General features: G+C 47.8%; 1 protein-coding gene across 1 annotated transcript in view; it reads left to right on the top strand.

Annotated features, from left to right (window-relative positions):
• LOC144142123 (uncharacterized) overlaps positions 1-26153 on the top strand; it is a 44726-nt gene extending 18573 nt beyond the window's left edge. Inside the window, exons 2-5 of the mRNA XM_077673527.1 lie at positions 9304-9540; positions 18753-18828; positions 21426-21494; positions 25432-26153. Coding sequence (XP_077529653.1) covers positions 9304-9540; positions 18753-18828; positions 21426-21494; positions 25432-25849 — 800 coding nt within the window. The 3' untranslated portion in view covers positions 25850-26153. The remainder of the gene's footprint in view (positions 1-9303; positions 9541-18752; positions 18829-21425; positions 21495-25431) is intronic.
• The last annotated feature ends 244 nt before the right edge of the window (positions 26154-26397 follow it).

Genomic DNA, 26397 nt, shown 5'->3' with positions numbered 1-26397 from the left:
GTTGAGAGGAGTAACATCGCCGCTAGCGTTGAAATCCGCAGCAATTGCCTTCACTGTCGGGATCCCATTGCGGCCAAAAAGGCGATGCACGGACGACCGCAATGCGCACTTCGTGAAGTCGTCGTATACTTCTGTGCGTCGTCTCTTTCCACCGCTTAGCGGGCAGTTTAGGGAGGCATCGCAAGATTTCCATCGTTATTTTTGATCTCCTTCTTCACGTTCATCACCAAACGCACGCTGATTCCAAGAAGATCGCTCATTGTCGCGACCGTTTCTTCAACGCTGCGCTCTGGGTGTAGATGCCGCAAGCGAGCGTACGCGTTCCGGATCATCTCCTGCCCGCAGCTGCAGATGACACGGCGCTTTTGTTTTTCTTGTACCATCGGCGTGGCGTGGATGGGAAGGCACCACAATCCTCAGTCGAGAACGATAAGGCAGACTCAGACGCGACTTTGGGCTCCCAACCGGAAAAGGGAACAGGCAATTCATAAAACCAGAAGCAAGAGGTTGAGGGAAAACCCGGAAGAGCAGAAATTTACCATCAGCAATAAAGTTGAAACTCACTACTCCACCTGACGAATAAGTTCTTTCACGCGTTGCATTATATTGGCAAATAAAGAATTTTTAGCTAAGGTTCTTATCTCGGCTCAAAATGAAGGCGTCCTGAAGAACTACTTTTCGGCGCGGACTCACTCAGAAAAGCTTTGCTCCTAGCGCTGCCTGCAGGTGCACGGCGGTCGGCCGCGATGTTACCTTGATAGAGCAACACCATTAGCTGGAAGGGGGGTAATGGAAGTGGCGGATCGGGCGACGCCCCTTTTTTCTTGTCTTATATCCGAGTACAGTGCTGTTTTGTCTAGTTCCGTGTCCTCCTCTTTCGTTCGGTGCCTTTCGTGCTACTTCCATCCTCCGCTTTCCTGTTCGCTCTATCTTCGGTGGCCTCTTCGTTATCTGTGTTTTCTCGTAGCGCGTCACCGCCGAAGAGGATGTCTCGCGCCATCTCGCCATATCAACGTCCCCCTCACACTTTTGCCACACTTTCCTCCAGCACTTTCCAACTCGTTCTATCTCGTTTGTCTCCGGTGTCCCTTTCGTTCGCACGGTTACGTCGGGCGACGGCGCCCCGAAACCGCAGGAGTATGCGCTTAGGTGCTGCGCACTAAAATTTGTGGAGTGTCATATACGCGTGGCATACAAAATACCACTGGGGTGTGGAAAAGTGCATATCGGACAAGGTGGAAGGTGTGTGAGCGAACGGCTTAGAGAACACCGCTACGCAGACCAGCTAACACAGCCAACGAGCAATTTATCACGGAATTGCAAAACTTGCAAAACGCGCGGGTGCACACCGCACTTTTAGGAAACGCATATCTTCGTACGTACCAAAGGCAAGATCACACACGATTTCATAGGCACCTACCACGCAATCACCGAAGCGGACAGGTGCGTGAGCATGCCGTCAATCCTGGTGTCTAATGTTGAACAAAACTTCAAAGGTAGCCACCACCATGAGACATATTACCCTTCACGCAGTCTTTCCTGCATGCCCACTGCAAGTGTTTGCATTTATGGTGGCTGTCTACGTAGGTCTGTTCTCTTGACTTGTCTGTTATTATGTTTTTGTCGTTTTTATTGCTAAACAGTATATGCCTAACACCCCGCCGCCCACCAGTTTTAATTACGGTGAAGCCGGTTTACTCGACCCCGCTCCGGGGCTCCTCTTCGCCCCTCTTTCACAAATGATATTCCCCTCGCCTCACCGATTCTCCTTCCACAAGTTGCGCAACAGGCGGAAAACGGCGGTAGTGCGTTATCAGAATATTGCGGAAAATCAACAGAAGCGCTAACGGGCTTAAAAACGGCCGAAAGACACCACCGCCGAACATGTACAAGCCACCGTTGCCGCCAGTAATGTACCTTTTTCCAGTACCGGTCCTCCTAGCGGCCGCCACGACGACCTAAAAATGCGAGTACGGCAGCCCCCCCCCCCCCCCCCCCCCCTTAAAAAAAAAAAAACTGGCTCTTGGAGAACTCGTGCTCCAAATATCCTGAAATATCCTGGTCCTGCAGTCCCTCCCGCACCCACCCGTCTCCCGTACCTTTCACATGAATGTCGCGGGAGCAGGCGGACGTTCCCGTTACTAATCTGCAGTGGTCTAAGCGCCCCTTTTAGAGGTAAGCCCCTTAGGGGCTCAGGCTGTTGGCGTCTCCTGTTGTCGTCGTAAGCATCGTCTCATGTAGTCATGGTAATAAAACCCCGGGACACTCGATTACGCCTTACGCTATAACGCTTCGTAACGCGTACTAAAAAATACCGGAACACAAATTTACGCCTCGCGCTGGAACGCTTCGTCCTTCAAAGACACGTGACTTTTACAGCAAAGCTGTGTACCTCTATTCGCAATGGTGCCACCTCCGTGAGCGAAAACGGGAAGGCGCCAAGAATACTTGTATTCACTGCTTTCTTCGCCTCTCACCAGGTTTCAAGTTAGTGGCGATGGCCCATAATTTTTTCCTTACTTTTTTTCATTTTTGTTACTCCCTCACTGACAGCCATGTGCTCGCAGCGTGGTCAGCCTCTGACGTCTTTGCCCCGTTGCTCGGAAAGCCTTTCTTGTGCGCAGGTGGGAGACGACCACCAGCTCTCGAAAGAGAAATAGACGACATAGCAGCTCCCCAAGCAGAAAGTTAAGAGGCGCCCTTTTAATCATTTTACCGGAGGCGCCCACCAATAATGGCGGACCGGCAGCCTGCGCATGCGCAGACTGCTACTGGAAAAAGGTCCATTTCACCTTGCCGAGCAGCTTCGAATCACTCCTGGTTGAAGAGCAACTTGCACGGCTGGAACCACGGAATGAGCCCATCATTCTTCTTCACCTTGAAAAAGTTTCTGAGGGAAATTTTCGCCGGTGTATTTCGGGCCTAAGCATGCTCTCATCACCATTTGCCGGTTTATGCCTGCACAAGTTGCGGGTGAAATAACGGGGGCGTGCACGCACAGCTAGGCTTCATGCCACTACCGATTACTTGCCGAATGTGATGGTTGGAGATTTAAACGTCCAAGTATCACGCATCAATGTTGCCTGTGAGGTGTCCTCCGTGGTCGAGTGGTTTGGGTCTGGGTTGTTGTGTTAGACAGACGCATATACGGGGAACAGAAACGGACTGCCTTATGTTTGTCTGCTAGAATAAAGCTTGAAGCTTTCATGTGTTTAATCCGCTATGGGACGGACGCATGCCTTTCAGTTTGACGAAGAAGAGCAACAATTGAAGAAGCTTCGGCCCGAACAAAAGGGCGAATCGGGTCTAAAACAACGGAAAGCTGAGGCCGCGAGCGTTGCCTCCTAAACCTCCAGCTCTTCCAGTAGGTTCGAATCCCTCCAGAAGGAACAGCGACTTGCCCGCTCATAACACTGACGTGAGCCAATATTACTCGTTTAGCTTAAGGGGCTTTCAGAGCGAGATTTTCGATGGCCTCTAACACTTCTAAGCACGCGCACATAACCGGTCGTCGTTTTATGCGTGCAAGGGTTGCGAGTTGAGAGGGGTGTACACGCGCAGATAGATACGTTTCATGCCTTTACTGATGACATGTCCGTTGTGCTGGCGGAAAGTATAAACGTGGGAGTCAAGCAGCGTAATGCGACGTGTCCGGTGTTCTCAGTGGTCGAGCGACTTGGGTTGGTGTGTTACAGAAACAGTGAAATTCCTGCGACGCGGGAGGGCAGCAGGCGGGCTCCGCGTTTGTCCGCTAAAATATTGATCGGGTCCTTCCAAGTATCACTCAGATAATTGGATATGATTTAGGCTCAATCCCATAGTACAAACAAACGTGTTTTGTTTCGTGCACTCCGGGGACTACGTCCAGATTCGCAGGTCATCCTTCACAATAGTGGAAGGGCACTAATTTTTTTTACTGCCGTCCAAGTGCGAAATCACGTCTTGCAAATATAGTTTACGTGTCCATCGCTTTATTGTATTCTGTAACAATAAACCGCCACAGGTTCGCGCTTCCTCCAGTCTTCTTGTTGTCCAATCTATCCGAGTGAACCCATCGCAATGCAAGTGGAAGCAGTACCTCGTAGCCCCGTTCTACGTCCTTTCAAACTTTATTTCAGCACTTATTTGATTCCTCACATTGAAGCAGCGTTTTAAATCAATGTAGTTCTTGAAGCAGCACCAAATTTGCAATTGTTTTTCCAGGGATGTCTGAACTATGCTTGGCTGATTGAGAGAATTCAGGACGTCTCCATTTTGGCGAGTTATCGATCCTCTTCGAAGGGATTTAAATCAATGGTTCACAATATCCTGCTATTTGATGTTCCTCCGGTTGTGCATGTCTGTATATGGATAATAACATTGTTCTAGCGAAGCTGAGGGCAGGACACGTCTCTCCATCCAGAGTGATTGGTCGCCGATAAAGTGCTACGACTGTCATATCTGAGGCATCCTAGGCGACGTATCGCTGCCAAACGTTATCAGAAATTACCCTACAAAATTTTGGAACTACATAAGGGCGAAGAAAATACCTATCTCTGAATTACAAGTTCTTGATGCAATAGTTACAGATCAGCAGGCCAGTGCTCATCATTTCAACGACTACTTTACCAGTGTATTTCATTTTTCATTTTCATTTATTGTACCTTCAAGGCCCGAAGGCGTTACAGAAAGGAGTGGAGTTACTACATTATGCAAACACAGGAAAAATGATCAAAAACAGGAAAAATCAAGAAAAAAACAAAACAAAACGCGGATTAATAAAAGTGTTTTTATAGCATTTTCAAATGCAGACAAATTGGTTATGCTAGCAATTGAGGCGGGGAGGTGGTTCCATTTAGTGGTGGTTTTTGGAATAAATGAGTAGAAAAATACATTCGAACGGCACTTGCGGAACGAATAATTTATGGAGGCAATGAGTTCGGGACGAAATATACGAAGGTGCAGAGAAAAGTTGACTTCTTCATTCCGGATTGTAATAGGAAATTTTTCGCAGTAGTACTAATTGGGCTAATTTCCTACGGTGTGACAGGAGAGGAAGGTTTAAGGTAGCCTTCATAGATGTTACACTTGCTCTCCGTGAGTAGGTATCTAGAATAAAACGTATTCTCAACCCTGCACCGCAACAGCTGCAACTACGATTCCTCAGATGACGACTTTATTTCTTACCATGGTATTGTTTCTATGTTATTAAACTTGAAACCAAAGACCTCCTCTGATCCCGATGATATTCCAAGTGCATTCTTACGCAGATATGAGGAGTCTTTGGCTAAATTTCTTGTTATGTCATTCCGTGCTTCCTTCTTAACGGCGAAAGTTCCGAGTGTCTCGAAGATAGCCCGAGTTGTGCCCATTTATAAAAAAGGCTGCCGGTTTTCAGTGGACAATTACGACCCATATGATCACTATCAAAGCGCTCTAAAATAATGGAACACATTAATGCTGACGAAATTATGACGAATGGCCACGAGAGACATTGGCCGTGCAAGTGAGGCAGCCAGAACGACAGCGACGATGACAAAGAAGAGAAGCACACGGGGGTGATCGCGGAGGTTGGAACGCGGACGGCTGGAAGCCAAGCAGCGTAACAGAGCGCGGTTCCGTGAAACGACCCCGTGGGACGCCTCGTCCACGGGCCACCTTGAAGAAGCCTGTCGCTACCCTACGCCAAGCCTCGAGAGCGCGTCTCGGCGCCGTCATCGCGGCGCTTTTGTGCCGACTGCGGACGTTTTAAAGACGATAGTCTTTCTTGGGCTACTTAAACCCAGAAATTTTGGTCTGTCTGTATGTCTGTCTGTCTGTCCATCTGTCTGTCTGTGACTCGATTCAGCAACCCGGCCAAAGTAAAACAATGCCTGCGCAATAGTCTTATATAGTCACAGCTAAATCTACCCATCAAAGTCCGGTGTAATGTTCATACCTGTCAACATTGTTGAAGAAGAACAAGACATTACGCAAATATAAGACAACAAATTAATACAGAAGTGATGTTTGCAGTGTTCCTTTATAAAAAATCATACATGCTTGACTTTGGCGAAATTAAATACTTATCAACTCCAGAAAACAAATTCACTTCGCAGTCGCCTGCTGTCGCCCGCGCCACTATAGCTTCTTGCGGCATTTTAAGGAATCAACTGGCAACAGTTACGAAAGGTTCCACTAGACAGGTTCCACGTTCTGCTTGCAACGCACGTGGAGTAGGGAAACGCGGTTCTGTAAACGTTGAAGTATGGCGCCTCGATTCACGCGCGTCTTCGCCGTACGGCAGCGTTGGCAAGACACCCGGTTTGGAGCAGTGGAACGCGGGAAATCTAAAATGATTTAAGCAAACCATTGGCGTTTTTACCTTGGGAGGAGCGCGACGCAAGAGGAACAACATGAGGGGCGAGCGGGAAAGCGAAGGGAGGCATTTACTTTGCAAAATTCGATAAAGACTATCGTCTTTTGACGACATTTGCAACGAAAGAAGCAGATACGCGGCTAATTTTTTGTATGGCTGTTGGGCGCTGCCTTTCCTGCTGTTGGAGTGGCTAGAAACGCGTAGCGACTGAACGTGAGCTGACTTGCCTATTGGGCATTGCTCTCGGACCGTGTGAACTGAGAGGTTATTTTGTGTGCCTTCAAACTGTTGACTGTGCGTCCGTGTGACCCAAACCCGTCCTGTCTGTAACGTGCCGACCTCTACTATGCTCACGTCCTGTGTTTGTCCTCCATCCTCTTGAATATAGTCTTCGACGTATTAAACAGTGTTGGTCTGCTCAATAAAGTCTTTTCCAATCCAATCCCGGCTTGCCTGTGTGGTCGATGGCCCATTCATAACAGACAAACGATTTTCTCCAACGCAACTCTATTCTAACGAACAATCAGCACGGATTGGTAATGGATCAGTAATGGATCAGCAATGGCCAAACTGATGTAATCTACCTGGATTTGAGGAAGGCTTTTGACAAGGTCCCCCATCACAGTTTAATCCGGAAAGAATTAATATTGGAGTTATTGATGTTATTGTTTCATGGATTGCGGGCTTTCCAACTAATCTTAAGCAATTTGTCTCACTCGACGACGAAAAATCGCACTTTCTTCTAGTTCACTCTGGCGTTCCCAAAGGAAGTGTCTTTGGACCATTGCTTTTTTACATTTTTTTATTGATATTTCGTAGGAGTATCGCCCTGGTGTGGAAATCCGTTTATTTTTTGACGACTGTGTCCCCTTTTGTAAAGTCAGCTGCCCAAATCACCAGGAAAACCTACCCACAGACCTCAGTAGCATAATTGATCGCTGTTCGCAATGGGGAATGGTTTTAACACCGATAAATGTGTAATAATGCGCAGCACTCGCAAGAAACCAGAATTAAGCTGCAACTACATTTTGGGATCATTACCTTTAAAAGAAGTCACCTCCGTAAAATATTTCGATGTGACATTACAGTTTCATTCATCATGGAACGATCACATTGACAACGTATGTTCATCAACATTTCATAAGTAAAAACGCCCTTGTGGTCGAGATTTCGGTGCACATTAAAGATCCCCAGGTGGTGAAAATTAATCCTGTGCTCTCCACTACGGCGCGCCTCATCGCCTGCGTCGTCGGCGCGTCAAAACGCCATAATCAATCAATCATTTCGTAAGTTGTGCTTCTTAAGACATAGACTTAAAGGCGCTTCCTTTAATGTAAGGCTGCCGAGTTATTATTCTTTAGTTAGAGCAAATCACCAGTGCGCGTGTTTTATTTGACAACCGTTTACCTCGTCAAACATCGGCAAGTTGGAAGAAATCCTAACGAATGCCGTCACATTGATATATTGTAAATTTTCACCCTATGACTCCCCTTGAACTTTACTGAGTGTTAATAAGCTTCCCGCACTTCAGGCACGTCAAAGAGCACTCCGTTTAGATTTCCTTTTCCCTCTTATTAATAGGAACCTTGGGCTGGACCCCAGAAATTAGCTAACTACCCTGTAGACAAGACCTACACGCCATGATTACACGGAATAGTTAACGTCATATTTCGCTCACACGGACCTATTCATGTTTTCTCTGTTTCGCCAGACTATAAATGATTGGAACACCGGTATTCAATTCCGTAGCCTTCACTCCGTTACTTGATGTTATCCTGTTTAATGTGTTTTTTTTTGCGTGTTCTTATTGCAAAACGCCTGTAATGCTTCGACCTAATAAAGGTCTGCAGTATGTAAGTGCATCAATACGTAAACAAATATCATTCCTACCCCCCGTTGACTGTCGCCTAACTCCAGCGCCCCTTATGGTAGCTGAACGATATACATCCAACCAGCCCTGTACGAAGGCTTCAAGTACAAAAAAGACCAATAATTTCGTTCTGTATTTCTGTAACCTTTTACCTAATCGACTCGTATTGACAATGATTTGATTTATTTTGTGGTTTAAGGCGCCGCAGCTCCACCGGAGCTTCGTGATGGAGGCGTGATGTTGTGGAGGTCTATATGGAGTAATTTGAACCACCTGGGGATATTTAATTGCGCAGAGGTCTATAGGGAGTAATTTGAACCACCTGGGGATATTTAATTGCGCAGAAATATGGACACACGGGCGTTTTCTCTTTTCGCCTCCATCAAAAAAACAGCCACAGCGGCGGAATTATACTCACGTTATTGGGCTCAGTAGCACAACGCCTTAGCCGCTAAGCGACCGCGGCGTGTGGGTTGGTACAATGCACTCGAACCCTAAAGGTTCACTGACTATTGAAACCATTCGCACGGTCTTTTACTGGATAAAGAAGTTTGTGTAGGGTGCCTGGAATTTACCCTCAGCGGTAGCAAATCAGTTCACATCAACAATAGCCCCGTTTTTGTACTTTGTGGTACCTTTGTTGTCCGCTCCCACAAAAAATGCAAATGTTACGCGTCGGCGAACTTGCCACCTATGCTATCGTTGTGCCTAATTTACGAAATGTTTTGAGGTATGCAAATTAATAGCTTGCCTCGAGCTTGTACCACGCGAAGTTTCGTGGTTGCGACCAGGGGCTTCAACCATCGCCATAGCTGAGATCTATATCTTACGCTTCATCAAAAGTCTGTAGTATTTCTGCTCTCGTACCAAATTCGCGGCTAAGAGAAGTGTCATCGTTATGTAAGCTTGTAAGCAATTTCTGTGTGTTTTCCTTCCCAATCTTACGCCGGTACAAACTTGCAGAAAGGTGATGATGGTGCGGGCTAACAAAAAGCACCTAATTTTGTGCGCGCTTTGCACTGCCACGCCGAATAGAAGGTGTGGGGTGAAATGTACGGTTACAAACATTTCGTCTCTTTCACTGCCCATATTTCAGCTACTGGAGGTGTTCCAGGCAGTGGCTTCAAGCCTGAGACGATCCAATTCGTGATTGCGACAATTCAGGACTTTTGGCACGACAGGAGCCAGGAAAAGTTAGGAGAACTCTTTGGCTACTTCAAGTTAAACGGCATGACATGTGAAGCTGACGTATTGACAATGGACGAAGAGGACCTTGAAGAACTGATTGGTGATGAACCTGCGAGAATCATCTTGGAGCACTTCATAAAACGAAGTAAGTGAGACGCTCTTGTTATTTTCTTCATTGCTAAAACTGCTTGATGTACTTGTAAATTGGATTGCTTTTAGGGTGTAGCGCGCCCACGCAACGCACGCGATGAGGCGCGCCGTTGTGGGGGCCTACGGATTAATTTTGACCACCTGGGAATCTTTAACGTGCGCCGAAATCTCGTACAAACGGGCGTTTTTGCTTTCCGCCTCCATTAGAAAAATAACCGCCGTGGCCGGAAATCGAACCCGCGTTCTCGTGCTCAGCAGCGCAACGCCTTAGCGACGGAGTCACCGCGGCGGGTTAGTCGTAAATTCCAATAATGTGCTTCGTGAAAAGTTTCACTTCTAGTCCGAGAGCCAAGTAGGGGACCTGTTAGGTGTTATGATTCCCGTTCGTGTTCTCAGATCACAAATGTCAAGCTGAAAACCCATCCTCGCTAGTTGGGCCACCAAACAAGGTTCACTACGTGGGCTGTAGGTGCGGTCTATTCAATCCCATTGTCCTGAGGAAAAGTATATATATATCGGTTAAATGGGTGGATACTGTAATCACCGGCTCATGAGCATCGGACAGCGTTTGGATCAGGTACGGGTGGTAACTTAGCTTTGCACGTTAACAATTGCCAGAATTGTGTACCCAAGTTTCATCACGCCAGCACTATAGATAGGGAAAAACCAACGCGTCAGCGCGACCTGCTCGGGGACTTTGTAATTATTGGATAATGAATACCAGTTTTTATCTACGTAAACTCATTTCTTCACTTTGGGTAAAGTGTGCGAATGCGCAGGAAGCACCCATAAACGTATTTTTTTTTAAAACAACACAGCCTATAGTCCAGCGACATGATTGTGTTCCTGCTTGTGGTGTCCTGTGCCCTTTCTGCTCTTCCTTTTAGGCCAGAATAACAAAGCAACAAGAAAAACAAGTTTTGTTGCGCCGGTAGCAACCTGCAGTGGCACCCCAGTGACAACGCATCGGGCTTGTACTCAAGAGAACAGGGGTTAAAACCGGTCGGATCATACATCCTCTTTAGTTTTGGCAGCGGTGACATTTTAATGACAGGAGAACTACAAGAACAATGATATTATTTTAAATATATATATATATATATATATATATATATATATATATATATATATATATATATATATATATATATATATATATATATATATATGTATATATATATATATATATATATATATATATATATATATATATTTATACCCCAGAAAGTGAAAGAGAACAGAGTCGCCAGATAGCCGAATCGGTAAGGCATTCGAGATCTAATCGAAAGAGGTGGTTTCGGTCCCCAGTCTGGGCGCGTGTTTTTTTTTCTTTATTTCTCACGTAATGAATAAATGAAATAATGTAACGTCACTAACGGTAAAAAATAGTGTAACCATTCCCCTATGCCTTCTTTGGCGTTGTAGACTGCCGGCATTTATTTCTGTATTTCCTAACGAGCCCCTCCTTTCCAAACCCTATTACGTGCGAAAGCTTAGCGAGGGCCTCGTTTCTGTCAGCCTTGATGCCAAGGTAGCATAAGAGGGCTTCCCGCCAGTTACCCGCTTATGACAGGCTGCAGACGTTCGCGTCACGCCCCGGGGGTTGAAAAGAAGGTCCCCTTCTCCCCGTGTAGTCTGAGTGGCGCTGGCTACCACCCTCAAGCGTCAGATACAGTTGTAGTAAATATAAATACCCCACAAAGTGAAGGAGAACACAGTCGCCCAGATAGCCGAATTGGTAAAGCATTCGAGATCTAATCAAAAGGCGGGGGTTCGGTCCCCACTCTGGGCACGTGTTTTTCTTTCTTTCTTTCTCCCGTAATTATTAAAAAAACTGTAACGTCACTAACGGTAAAAAATAGTCTAACCATTCCCCTATGCCTTTTTTGGCGTTGTAGACTGCCGGCATTTCTTGCTGTACAGAAATAAATGCCGGCAGTCTACAACGCCAAAGAAGGCATAGGGGAATGGTTAGACTATTTTTTACCGTTAGTGACGTTACAGTTTTTTTACAATATATATATATATATGTATATATATATATATATATATATATATATATATATATATATATATATATATATATATATATATATATATATATATATATATATATATATATATATATATATATATATATATAAATATTGAGAGACAGAGCTCCGAGATGCTGAAGGACCACTTTTAATTAGGCTCCCGAGCACAGGCCACCGAAAGACGGAACTGTCCGGGGATGATGATGGTTATACACAGATGACAGTGGCGATGGGTTTGGATGGGTAGAAGGGACAGAGGGATTGACCCGCCGTGTTCCACACTGGATATAACAATGTCATGTCGCTTCCACGCATAAATATCACAACAGTACACCCCCAATGCCCACAATATATATATATTTCTTTATGCACACTATCCAGGTGAGAGGACATCGGACGAGCGCTCTGTGCAAGGTCCATTAGTCCGAGCGCACCTGAGTTCCTCGTTTCGCTCGCTGCTCCCCGCATTTTCCTGCAGCACTGTCATACCTACGGCAACCCCCTTTAGTTTGCAAGAAAATTGCGGTTGCAGGTTCGGACCAAAGCCGTTCACAAAATGGGACGCAAGCAGCTCTCCACAGCTTATCCATACAACCGTATGAGGGAGTCAACCCAGCCCTGTGTTTTAGACTGAACCCGTCCGCTTCGACATAAATTGGTTGACACGGAAAAATCGTTAATCTACACTTAAGCCTCCCTCGTCGCTTACATGTATACGGGGCCCTTGTTCATGAGGCTCGTCGTCCCGGAGGACTACGAAAAAATTTTACCCCTGGGGCATCTTAAACGAAAGTCGAATTCTCTGCCGCGCTGCTTTAGTCTTCCGCCGCCATAAGGAAGACCATTCCAAGGGCGGGATTGAACCTGAGGTATTGGGTTCAGCAGCCAACGCCTGATCCCCCGAGACAGAAGGGCGGATGTGAAAAAATGTAGCACTAAAAACGTCATAACATCTGCTCGGCTACAAGGATGCTGTCTCAGAATATCGTGCCACCCTGGCCTCAATCAGTTTTTTCGTTGCGGAAAGGCACTTGTGTCTGTCCTCACAAACTGCCTTTGAACACGTATACACGCCTCAGCAGTAGACTAGGAATGTACTTGTCACACCTGTGCCGCATTTCTTGCGGTTTCAATTAGTGACGTGAAAATCGGGACCCGTTGGCCTATTATTAACTGAATATACAAATCAGCTGAACAAGGCTGAACAGAGAGCAGAAGCAGAAAACAATGGCTGCCCTTATGTCGTCTCTTGCTGCTCGCTCTGAACGCTCTTATACTGACTTCATTATTTAACTTAGCAACAGTTGTTGCTTATTAAACGAGGAAAAGTGTAGAAGCTTGATGTGTGTAATGAAATGGTCTTGCTTGTCTAATTAATATTGGGGCAGCCTGCGAACCGGTCTAAATAATTGAACAAATCAAATTATTCGACTTTCCAATCACGAAGCTCTAATGCGGTGAAGTTTGCATCAACATTTTGAGTGACCCCGTGAGTTGATATTCGAGGGTAGCACAACTTCCTTTTGCTTATATAGAGGTTTTGCTTTACAAGAGCAGAGGTAGCACGCGCTTTATGAAAGTGCATCGACCGGATGTGTAAAGTTGCATGGAGCACCGGAAACCCGAATTCCGAGGTAGGGGGACCATTTTTTCGGAAATTTGATAACTTCTTTGTGCCCGCGAGCCGCTAGGCCTAACGACAACTTCGGTCCCGGCCGAGGGAAGCGGTAGGCCTAGGCCGATCCCCGGCGACGCCGAAAGCCGAACACCAATTCATCGGTTTCTACGCAAGCGCGCAACGACCCAAGATGTCTACCGCTATGCGAGTAGAAGTGGATGGCGTAGAAATTTCGCCGGATCAATTCACTACAGCGCAGGGGTGGAAATCCGCTGGCGAAAAAGTGAAGCAAGGCGGCGTAGGATGGCTAAGTCTAACGCCCGTAGTCCAAGTGAGCCAAGATGGCGCCAAGGCCACGACTGACGTCAACGGTCGGGGCAACGACTTCGGTGGCGCCACCGACAACGATCTACGTCAGCAGAGGATGAAGAAACGAATAAACAAGGGCAAGCTGCTGAAGGGCGCGCGCATGCCAGACCTGCCACGCGCAGATATGAAGATTGTCATGCGGCCACGAGGCGGGCTCCGCGTAAGCGAGGTGGCCCGCGTGGAAATAAGCCGAGCTGTAACGGCGGCGGCGCAAGTCGACGCAATTGCTGCTAGAGAAGATGTGATATGCCTAAACCACCAACAGAACATCATAGTCGTGAGTACCTCGAAGAGGGAGCACGCCGACAGATTCGCCATGGTGGAGCGAATCGACATTCGGGGAACGTCCCACGAAGTCAGCGCGTACGAGTCAGCCCCTTACGGAACACTGAAAGGAGTAATACGGGGCATCCCACTGGAGGGCACCGCCCAAGAAATACAAGGTTTAGTCGTGCACAAGCACAATCCCACGGCGTTGCAGGCGAACCGCAGCGGCAAGACCAGGTCGGTGGTGATCGCCTTCGAGGGACACAAAGTGCCCAACTACGTCCGGTATGGGAACCTGCTAATTGAGTGCACCCTGCACAGGACGCAGATGGACGTGTGCGACGCAAGCGGCCGAGTGGGGCACAAGGTGGACGTGGGCCCAAATCTTCAAGACAAGGTTTGCAGGGGCTTCGGTATCGCCAACCCCGGAGAAGGCCACAAGTGCGTACCCAAGTGTGGCCTGTGCGGGGGGAAACATCTCACCGCCGACAAGGCTTGCAAGGCAAGATTCAAAACGCCTTACGTCGTCCGTCGACGGCGCTGGGAACGGCGCCGGGCGGAAGAAGACAACGAGGACAAAAAGCAAGGCAAAAGAGGTCCTACCGGGCAACCCCAACGTAGCGCCTCTTCGCAACGGGGCCGGTCCCAGACGCCAGTCCGCAACAGCAGCGGCGGCGGCCGCCAGAGCCGCTCTCGATCGAAGTCACGATCGGGGGGTGGCGGCGGCGGCATTGGCCGCCGGGAAACGGCGGGTCGAAGTTCGAGCGGAAGATCCAGGTCCCGGACCAAGTCCCGTTCGAGATCCAGGGCTGGTTCGAGACCCCGGGCCGGATCGAGAGGCCGGGCCGAGTCTACCGGACGATGAGGGACAACCACCGAGAAAAAGGTGGGCTGGACCGGCAGGTCTTCTGTCGCTTGGGTTAGCGAAATCGAATTCCCGCCCCTCACCACCTCCCAACCCCTTAACCTAAGAGCTAGCCCGCAACAGGATAGCAATGAAGTAAAAGAGGCCATGAAAATCATAGAGCGACAGAACGGTCATATACAAGAGCAGAACGCCCAAATTAGGGCCTTAATGACCAAAGTCGATGCGCTAGCTAGCGGCAGCTCAGCAAACGCGAGACCCCAAGGCAATAACAACACGATGGAGAGCGCCAGAGAAATGCGCAAGGTGCCGCGGAGGGACCCCCCTACGCCCCGCTTAGGGCGGGATGCGGGGGAGGCATGACTGGCGCAACAGGCGCCAAGCAACCAAGAAGCAATGGACTCCGAAGAAAGCACCGTCAACGGCGAGACGGTGACAGCGGCGGCACAGATTCCAAAGGGAGGAGAGCTTACAGCGATCCTAACGGCCATCACTCAAATCAACGAGAAACTGAGCGCGATAGACGCCAGATTCCAGGCCCTCGATGGCCAAGTGCGCACGCTGTCAATCAAACACGAACGGCTAGCGACCAAAGTAGCAACCCTTACCACAAGGAACGGCTTCGCGTCCCTGAAGAAATAACGGGCGGAAAAAATAACGGCATCGATCCCGTGTAGGCGCAGCCGCATAGAAACATTCGAAGAAGATGAAGCAGGGACCAAATCAGAAAAAGGAGACCAACGGGGGGGACGTCACAGTAATTTACCAATGAAACTGCCGGGGTATCCGCAACAAGCAGGCGGAACTGTTACTCCACATTGACGGGCTCGAACACAATCCCGATGTAATAGCACTACAAGAAACGAACAGCAAGCCCAGACTCCCGGTATACGTGACGTACACGGACCCGACGGAGGAAGGGACAGCGGGGCTCGTCCGCATCAAGGTGGCGGCTACTCAACACGTCATGGCACAGGGCGGATGCGAGCACACGCTCGTCGAGATTCACGCAAGAACAATTGGCAACACGGGAAATCTATACGTCATGAGCGCGTACTGCCGCCCGTCACACAGGCAGTACGACTTTGATCGAGTAGTGAGCCAGACGAAAAGGTTGGCCGGAAGCAGGCCGCTCCTGATCCTCGGCGACTTCAACGCCCCTCACACAACGTGGTGAGTAACAATCGAAGACGGGCAAAGCTCTAGCCAACACCATGGAGGACCATGAGATGGCCCTGTTCAACGTGCCGGACGTGGCCACCAGAAGGGGCAACAGTGCCAATAGGGATACAACTCCGGATCTGTCGTGGCTATCGGGGGCACTGAACGTGGCCTGGAGAAACGAAGACATGGACCTGGGCGTGACCACAGTGTAATCGGCATTACCATCAAGGGACCCCAATACCGCGCCATGCTGGGGACGGCACGCGTAATGGACTGGGACAAGATGCGGAAATACACGCACGAAGTGGAAGAGGCTTCGGAGAACGATGAAAAAGCCGACAGAAAGCAAACGTACGCCGAATGGGCGAGGGATCAGAAAAAGGCCCTCGAGAAGTTCACGCAAGAAATAACGACGATGGCGCAGACACCTTTCGTGGATGCCAGGCTGGCTCACATGTGGGCTGCCCGGCACTCGCTAACGCGAAGGTGGAAGCGCCAACGTCACAACAAGAAGCTGGTCAAGCGTATCGCGGTCCTTAACAGGTCGCCGAGTACGCGGCCAAGCTATGCCGAGAGAACTGGATGAGCACTTGCGATAGCTTGCAGGGTAAGCTATCGGCACGGAAGACGTGGTGTTTACTCAGGCACCTAATCGACCCGATGAGCAACTAGACCGCAACCAACCGCAACCTCACCAAGATCCTCAACACGTACAGGGGAGACGGCCGCAGGCTACTGGAAGACCTGAAGGCAAAATACCTCAAGACCGAGCGAGGCCAGTACCCGATGCCCGAGAGGTACGTAGGCCCTGAAAACGAAGAGACGGAGAGACCGTTCACCATGACGGAACTCTGGGCGGGCATTGACGACAGCAACAGAAAGAGCGCCCCCGGCAGGGACGCGATCACGTACAAGTTGCTTGGAAACATGAGCGAAGCGGAGGCCCGCGGCCTCCTGGGGCACATCAACGAAACCTGGCAGAGCTCGCGGCTGCCGAAAGAATGGAAAGAGTGGAAAGAGGCAGAGGTTCGATTCATCCCGAAACCCGGCAAAGCGCTGACGGATGACAACATGCGGCCCATCTCCCTTATGTCTTGCGTGGGGACGGTGATGGAACGTATGGTCCTTCGCAGACTTCAAAAACACTTGGAAGAAACAAACCAAATGCCCGAGACCATGTATGGGTTCAGACAACACCTGGGCACCCAGGACGTCCTGATCCAACTGCAAGAACTCGTCGTCAAGAAGGTGACGGGAAACGCGGCGTGGGGGATACTCGCCCTAGACCTAAAAGGGGCCTTCGACAAAGTGTCTCATGCGAGCGTGCTCCAGAATCTAAACAAAACGGGATGCGGTCGGAAGACCTTCGGCTACATCTAGGACTTCTTAACGAGAAGAACAGCGCCATCAGGATAGGGGAAGAGAAGTCAGAATCTGTCGAGCTCGGTAACAGAGGACAGAGGGGTCAGTCTTGTCGCCCTGCTCCTCGATCTGGCCCTCCTGCCCCTGCTCAGTCAACTCAAGCAACAGATATGAACGGATATGAGCCAGGAGTTGCTGGAGACATATGTGTCTCCTGAAGAGGAAACCACCCCGTCTGGTGCCTGCGCGCACCATCGAATTTTCGGGACGAGCCATCGAGCTCGTGTGGGTAACGGCTCACTTGAAGGTGGAAGGCAACGCCCTCGCCGACCACCACGGCCGAGAACCGTCCATCCGGGCCGAGGACGAACCGGCTGAGCTACCGTATCCCGTGACGAGTTTTAAAGACATTACTGAGATGTACAGAAACGCGAAGTGCAAACTTCCCAAACCGCACCCGCAGTTAACCAGGCAACAGCAAGCTATCCTGCGGCGCACGCAGGCGGGATCGCTAGCGCATCCCGTTCTGTTACACCGAATGTACCCGGCGCAGCACAACGTACTCTGCCCTTTCTCCAATACGGAAAGAGGAACTCTGGCACATCATAGCCGAGTGCAAAGACCTCAAGAACCCCCCACTTTCCCCTCCCCCCAACACCCCCAATCCCCAACCCCCCGAGCGATGGGAGACCTTGTTGTCCAGCCTCGCCCTGCCAACTCAGCTCGCACTGATGGCCAGAAGCCAGGAGTTGCTGGAGACATATATGTCCCGTGAATAGAGAACCACACCGTCTGGTGCCTGCGCGCACCATCGAATTTTCGAGCTCAGTAAAGTTGATTCCCCCCTCTCTCTCTCTTTACAAGAGCAACAAAATGGGCATGGCCCGTTAGTACCTTGCATAACATACTTCTATTAGAACTGGTTTACGCTGACTTAAAAAGCTAATATGACTAAGAGACTTTTCTTTCAGTTTAGTGCAATGATTTCACTATAGAAGCCAAAAGGACGCTGTGGGATTATTTTGCCTATGGTAGCCTCAGTATCAATTGAAACTACTCGAACATTACCCTAAACTGGTTCACTCGTTTGCTCGTGTCGTTTTTTTATCATGCCTTCTGTTTGGGTTATAAAATATTCACCCTCCTATATTTGTTGATATATCATGAAGCCGCCATTGAACTTTGGTTTGTTGTAATATCACGTCATCGAGATTGGAAAAGTTAGAAAATGAAAGTATATGTAGGAGACGATGTGGTCGTGCGGCAGGCCCTACATTTATTTGCATACGAGTTTCAGTGGCACCATGAGCCCGCAAGTCAGGGAGCGCCCGTAGAATGTGGCCGAGCAGCGCAGAAGCCGGGGTGTTCTCTGTCGCGTGGCGTCATGCGTGTCGAGGCCACGCGCTGCTGACGATGGAGGTAGAAGCCAGTGATGATGATGGTGGGCGCTTGCTGTCGATGACGAAGTGACCGCTACATATGAAAGAAAAAGAAACGTGCATTCTGTAATCTATTCACTTCCTCAGGTGCAAACAACTCTCATTCTAAACCGGCACCAGGTGGTAGAAGAGACCACAAGTCTAAGGGCTCGGCTCGTCAGAGGTGAGGAATCCTCCCTAACTTGATGTTGGGAAGGCCTCGAGAGTGCGTGAGCTTTTGTAAACCAACCTTTGCTCGCGGCGAAATGTACTCAAAGAATATATGCCCTCCATTGCTTTGCAAACATTAAACTCAAACGAAGTCTTGTCAAAGCTTGTTCTTGCGACGACCAGCAGTAAACGTCCCCGCGTGAATTACCAAGAGGTAAGTGGGTAGTCACCAGCGGGAATAAGCCAACTTAGCATCAGTAAAATCTTGAAAAATAATATCGCAGAAATATTTAACCGTGCTCTGCCTCAGGTAAAAAAGAGAGCCAGAATTAGGATTTTCTGGCTCAAGCTCACCCTGAAATGTAACTTTTCTACAGACGCTACACTATACCGCAAGTGTTTTGAGTTCCCCGATTCGGTAGGTTCCAGTATCCTGATGAGGCATTACTTATTATATTGACCTAATTCACTATATTTTTTTCCACTGCAACTTATCCTCAAAACTACACATTTTCTTTGTTGCCATAAGACTGTAGTTAGGGGTGGTGGCATGTTGCCCTGACGGCAGATCCCAGTCGCTTTGGCATATAAAGAAAATGTGGGGCTCCCGCCAGTTGTTCACTTTTGTTTACGAGATAATGAGCTGGGCGCAAACTATGTGGCTTGGTTCCTTGGTACAGTTGCCGTTATAGACTAGTGATACTCCAAGACCGATTTTTCAATAAATGAAAAAGGGGGGAATATTTCTGGCTTTTCTGACCTTGTATCCTTCTGACCTTGTATCCTGACCTTGTATATTTCTGACCTTGTATCCTTCAAAGTTCTTTATTTCAAGCACTATATGAACTACCTTCGCGGTCCCAAATTGTTTAATGCACTAAGTTGCTTATGGCGCGGGTCCTTAGTCATGCTAGTAACATCGGTGGGTTGTTTTGATGTAGTTCGAAGGCGCAATACAGAAAAAAAAAACATTTCTTTACAGTATACGCGCCAACAAATTTATGTGGTTTGGCATGTGAAGACGAGCTGAAGCTTAAGGGATAGTGCTCTTGCGACACAGTTTGAAAAATTCTGTTCGTTTGCAGTTTACTTCAAAGTGAATCAGCGACACGTAAATAGAAACCAACATTTCAGGTATCTCAACTTTCTCCTCTCGTTTAAAACGCCAGTGCAAAAGACCTCGAGTTCGAGTTTCCAGTATTCTGGCTTCTACATTTAACTATTTGGAAACAAAATGTAGAAGCATCACCTGTTTCTTTAGTGCACTTGGACTTGAAGTTTTGACCTTCCATGTACGGATAAACTGAATTAAAAATGCGCTCAGTAATGAAATGAAAGGTATTCCCGAAGAGTGCATTTGTAATACGATCGCTTTTGTAATACGAGTATCTGAATATTGCATGCTGTTTGTGTACAAATACGCATAAACGAGTAACATAGAAAATTGGGCGATTTAGTTGTAGGGCCCCCATGTGAAACAACGCAAACACATAATGACCGAGGAAAAGAAAGAAAGCCGCGCTTATGTGTCTTTTCTTTTCCTGTGTGTGTTGCCTTGTTTTACAAAATGAATTTCAAAAAGAAGGGGTGGCTAGTTGATCTTGCTTTAGCTGCGCTGGCTTTGATTATCCTGTCATTTTATTTGTAAGGGCGCGAGTTCAATATTCAGGTATGTAGGCATAAAGAAAATTTTGTGGCTTCCTAAGGTGCGTTCTACGTTCATTGTAGCAGTCGACAGTATGCTAATATATTTGGTGTTGGGCAAAAGCAATACTTTCGAAAAATAAGAAATTACACCAAACAAGGGGCCAATTTTTATGTGCTCATTAAAATGTCTGAGTGAAAACAAATTATACCTAGCTCTTTTGGATAAGCGTTTTAATTTTGAGTAGCTCTGGTATGTGTTCGTGTGGTTCCCGGCTGATATCGGCAACGCCCGGTGATTATACATTCACAACTAAAACTGAACTTGGTAGCCTTTGTTTGCGTACATAGAATTTCCCAAAAAGTGATGGTTTCTTATCAGTTTCAACCGTTTGTCATTTACGTGTAGTCACCAGCTATCTCATGATCTCTTCTTTGCTAAAGCTGAGTAAGGGGTGGGGCGCACTGCTTCCAGAAAAAAAAAAACTTTTCTTTTTTGCCCAGCACATCTCACATACGATTCGCTAGGCATTCACTAATTTTAGACAAATCGCTTTCTGGGAACAGGTCTTCTAGCCCCCATGTTCTACGCGTGCCAAATTTAATATTGTCACGGTGAATATAGGCCATAAGAAATGCGACAGGGCCACCGGTGTTCACGAAAAAAAACCAGGGTACTAACGACAACCGCAACACTTCGCTGATAGAACATCTTTATGTTGATCGCAACCATGGAACCTGCATTGCAGATACGGGAAAACATTACTTGGCTACGCTTTCTTTCTCATGTATCAAAGTGCCTATTCTTGAGGTAGTGTTTCGATTACTTGAAAAACTTAGAGAAAGCGCTAGGAGTAATTTCAAATTTGTTAGGCAGCTGATAAATGTCATTTAGATAAAATGTATTGAACACATACCTCGTGCTTCATCGAGGCAATTTTTGACTTGAAATTTGCTTGTTTGCAGTGACGGCGCTGATGATTCTCGGTCGTCTGAACAACCCACGGCGGGAGACCAAAATCAGATGGGTCAAATGTAAGACCAGTGTGATGATTAATAATGCTCTCCTGTGATTGTCTCATGTCTTTACACATTTCCAGCGTAAAGAAAGAATAGGAGAAAATGTTAAGTTCTATAGCTAAGTCTCATAGGACTACAGCTAAATACACGCACATTATTCCGCCAGAGTAAAGTTAGGTGTAGTTCTACCTTTAGTTCTATGAACACGGAACTCACCATTTCCCTGTCATCATATACTAATAATCGTCTAGTCAAACGCGCAATTGTACTGATAACCATAAATTGTTTTTAAAATAAACTGTGCAAGGATATGGTCCCAGAATAAAATGTCGATGCCTTGACTAGAACACAAGGTCAGATCTCCCCCCAAAAATCCTTGATCTGATACCCACCTGCAGTCGCAACAATACTGACATTCGAATGGGTTGGTAGCCCAGTTACAGAGAGTCTTCACAAGGGATTGAGGCAGCTCACGTGGATACACAGGGGAGTTTGAGGCTACAATTCTCCGCGACTTCCCTTGTGTCCATCGAGCCTGCTACGAGATCTTCGTCGCCAGTGACTCAAAGAATGAGATAAAAAAAGGACAGAAAAACTCGCTTAGGAAATCTTACCTCACCCGGCTTCCTTGCGCCCCTTTCTGAGCATCCCCGATCTGCCAATGCGATCACAATGGACCCTCACAATTTCAATACCACCAAAGCCGATCTCCCCCACTCTATTTGTATCTGTCCCTAATTCACAAGCTATTGTACTTTCACACGCCTGTAAAAGACTCCTCAGTTGCCATAAACCTCAAGGCTGTTGATACCTCTAACTTCACATTCGTATCCCAATTCTCGATTAAATACGGTCTTGCCGGAGCAATACAGGGATTCAATCCTGCTGCCCACGCTAACATAGCCCACCCACCCAGCCCATGCTCTGTGCCGAGAACCACATCATTGTTCAGCCTGCAGCTTATAAAGAAGGCGGCAAAAGCATGAAATAATGTTACGTGAAAGCGAATGCCACACACACGGTGACATATACTAGCTGGTGGTTCATACCACAATACAGGCACGCTCCCTCCAAAGAACCCCTCTCTACAAGTGGGCGCAGATCATTCTCTCCTAATCAAAGTGTCCCTCTTCATGTTTTGTTGGTAACCAGCATCAGTATTCCGCAGTCGTACTTCCCATTCTTCCCTTTTCCGCTGCCCTACCCTTGCTCTGGGTTTGACTGTGCAACGCATAAACGCGTTCTGGGAGTCACGAGGCCCACACAGACGCCGTGCGACTCAACCTACGCTTCCGCGGAGACACGCGGTGATTTGTGCTTCTAGTGCACGCCTTTGTGGCAACGTCACCAGCGTTGCGAAGGCACCTCTTTCCACTTTCAAAGGCAGCTTTATCCATGCTATTTTTGTATTCTGTCGTTCTGTCTTGTTTTGTCACTCGCCCAGCTGAAAGGTGTACATGTGTCCCTTGTTTGGTACATGTATAGATGTAAAATCTTGTCCGACATGCCCATTGTATTGTTCACGCTAAAAAAATGCCTTGAACTCGGTATTGTTTTTCGAGCAGCCGCCGTTGGAGCCTTGGCTATCGCATTGCCCTCTATTGGGAGTAGGCATCCTACCGCAGTCACAACTGTTGGGAATCAGCCATACCGAAGCTGTCACCAGTGTTGGGACTGGGCTTCTCACCGCAGCGACACCTATTGCGACTGGATATCCGAGCGCAGTCACAGGTGTAGCGACGTTGCCTTGCTCCGTCCGCTATCGAAGCGGCGCCGAGCAGAGCGATGAAGTCCTCGAGCCGGCGAAAATTTGAAGCAACATTTATATACAGTATGTACAAGGGTAACAAAGGCGTTACATGGCTTGCACAAAGGCGACAGCAACTCTCCACTCGGTGCCTCTGAAAAGGGCCGCGCTCGCTGCTGCTTAGTTTGATAACAGCGCTAGGACAGGACACAGAGAAGGCGACACGAGACTGGGCGCTGACTAACAACAAAGGATTTATTTCGCCGCAGCGGCGGCGAAATAAAGTTGGGGCACAACCCTTTGTTGTTAGTCAGCGCCCAGTCTCGTGTCACCTTCTCTGTGTCCTGTCCTAGCGCTGTTATCAAACTAAGTATGAACCAACAAGCCCGAATCAACACAGTTTTTCGCTGCTGCTCCCGAGCTGGTTTTATACCCCGGGGTCCATTGCAGCCACGAGTGGTTTGAATCCTCCAATGAAGTCTCTCACTGGCCGAATTTTGAATCCGATGAATGGAGGTGAAGCGATTGAGTCAGCCGAGCCGCCACGGCAGAGAAAAGGAAGGCATGTCGAAGCATTTCTGCTGTGAGCGGTCGCCCGAGGCATGATTCGACCCAGCCGTTGAGAAGGGAAAACGAGAGGCGACTCGGCGGCGCCGGCAAGTTGGGGCACAACTGCCGCTGGCGGTTTAACAGAGGCGCGAATCGGCCCCGCCATTGTGCGTAGCCAGACGAAGCGAATTTGGGCTGGGTGCTCTGGCACACCTGGCACACTTGCCTTGCTCGGCTGTGTCGGCTCCCCTACAAATACTCTCGCGAGCGTGACGCACGTCTGTCGTGCGAGCGCCAAAAATCCCTGCGCTGCACAAAATACCCCAAAATTTTTAAACAAGACAAAATACCCCAAAATTTTTAAACAAGGTAAATTAAGCACGAGATTTTAACTTTTCGGAATGAACGAATGAACGACTTTAATTAAAAATAGGTCTAAGGCTCTGTGACGATATCGGGAGATTAGGGAAGCGGAGATGACAGTTTGAAGAAACGTCTCGTGTAACCCACAAACACTACGTGTCGGCTTGTTTGCAGGTTTTACTAAGGCTGTCAGAGCGTTTACTGTGCTTCGCAAACACTTCTGGTAACTGAACGAATTCAAGGCGTTCGAGAAAAAAACCTGAACACTAACGCTCGGCTCTCTGCAAAAGAAAAATTGTGGCCTCTGAAACATAGAGTCTATCACTGGATGGATAAATCGTGGGCATGTTATTTAGTGATAGATATTCAAATTTATCTAGCTTTTACTCGGGGGCAACCACCTAGGATGTTACGCGAGCAACGGACGCCTGCAGATCGACTGCGCGTTGGCTTCTTCAAAGTGCGGCAAAATTTCTACAGAAGACCGTTTTTATTTTTCTCCTCCAATCTGAAAAACAGCCAACATAGCCTGTAACATACCTGCATCTTTTCACTGAGCAGCACAGCGCATTGTGAAGTTAGTTTTCGTGATCGTTGTGAGCGGACTCATGCCTGATACCGTTGTCCTAACGCCAGAAATACCAACTTTTATGCAATTGTTATTATAGAGTTTCATACTAGTATATACTAGAGGCAAATTTGTTGTCACCGTCAAGGGAAGCCACGCTTCAGCGAGCGTTCCGTCATGTACCTGGTAGGCACGTTTCACTTATGCTTGGCATGGCTCATGAACAGGCTGGAAAGGTGCCTCTGGCTGCGAAAAAGCAACAATATTAGTGTAAAATATTAGTAAACTTTTTTTGTTAACATAAAAATGAAGCTCGAGAAAAATTTGCCAGCGTTTATATTAAAAAATAAAAAGAGAAATGTTTCCCTTTTCTTGTTCAATTTGGCTTTGCGGCAAAAAACAAGTCATGTGTGTTACATGTGGGTAACCAAGCCATGTACGCGAACAAAGTCGCTAGCTTAAGTGGCGGCGCCCATGACGGCTCGAAACTGCCGCGCCAGATTTCCCTTGAAGTATATATTCGTATGATGCTTATGATTGTTACATCTCGTCGGTAAATTAATTTTGCTTCGGAGTTAAGTTTTACTGCTTGTCCACCCACGTTGCTTGCACATTGTTTAACTGGATTCACCAGATCCATGCGAACGTTTCTTCGACAGCGTCCCGGAAAAGAACCGATCACAAGTTTTGAGCATCTTATTTCCTTGTGTTCGCTTCTTTTGTAGGTTCCAGATGTTCCTGGCGGTTCAGCAGTCTGAGGGAGAGAAGAACAGGCAAATGATGGATGTGCTGCAGACTCGCATGGAAAATGCGTTGGAAAGAGTGACCAGCAACATTATGGCCACAGTAAACAACATGAACGATAAGCTTACCTCGCAAATGGAGCTCCAGCGGGATCTTTTGGAAAGGATGGGCGGAAGTATTGTTGCCATGGAACAGAGGCACCAGGAGCAGGCAGCGAGGACGCAAGAGTGGATGGAGAGTACGCAGAGAATGAACAACGAGATGGTCAAGGAGCTTACACGCAAAGTAAATGAGGGCTTACAAGCCAACGAAGATCGTATGGATGAGATGAGACGTGAGTTCGGCCGACGTGAGTGGATCCCGCCAGAGTCACTGTCACCACGATGCCCTATATTGTAGAAGTGCATTTTCTGTTTTGTGTGTCGCTGTTGCGTGGCGTAGAGCGCGTCGGCTGAATAAAGGCGGCGTGCGCAGAAATAGCTAGTTTTAGTGTGTGCGCATGTGCCATAAGGAGGTAACTATAAAACTTTGTTGATGGTTGGCTTGGGTTGTTTAGCAAAGAAACCGCCCGCTTTCGGTATTCGCCGGCGGTTGTGCACAAAGTTCAATAAAAATGCTAGCGAAAATCATTATAGATAAATATAATTATTGGTTCAGTGTGCAAGAAATGTTTACAACTTGGGAGTTCAATAAAATCTTACAAAGTGGCTTCCCTATAGCCATGCCTTCATTTATTTTGTTGTGGACCTAATTCACAGCCTTAAATAAGCAAGCTGACAGCCGCCATCTTACATTACTCTTTACGACGATGTGATCATATTGAATCTCCCTGTTCATTAGCAGTTCTACAGCTCAGGCGGTGTGGTAAATGCTACGAATGACTGTAATGAAGGGATGTCGAAGTAAATTTCACCATAAAGAATTCCTCGCGGTTAGCGAAGTCGTAC

The sequence above is a fragment of the Haemaphysalis longicornis genome, unplaced genomic scaffold (genome assembly GCF_048455015.1).
Source record: "Haemaphysalis longicornis isolate Haplotype H1 unplaced genomic scaffold, Haemaphysalis longicornis Haplotype H1 scaffold_6, whole genome shotgun sequence".
Lineage (NCBI taxonomy): Eukaryota > Metazoa > Arthropoda > Arachnida > Ixodida > Ixodidae > Haemaphysalis > Haemaphysalis longicornis.
This window is presented reverse-complemented; position numbering and strand designations above follow the sequence as displayed.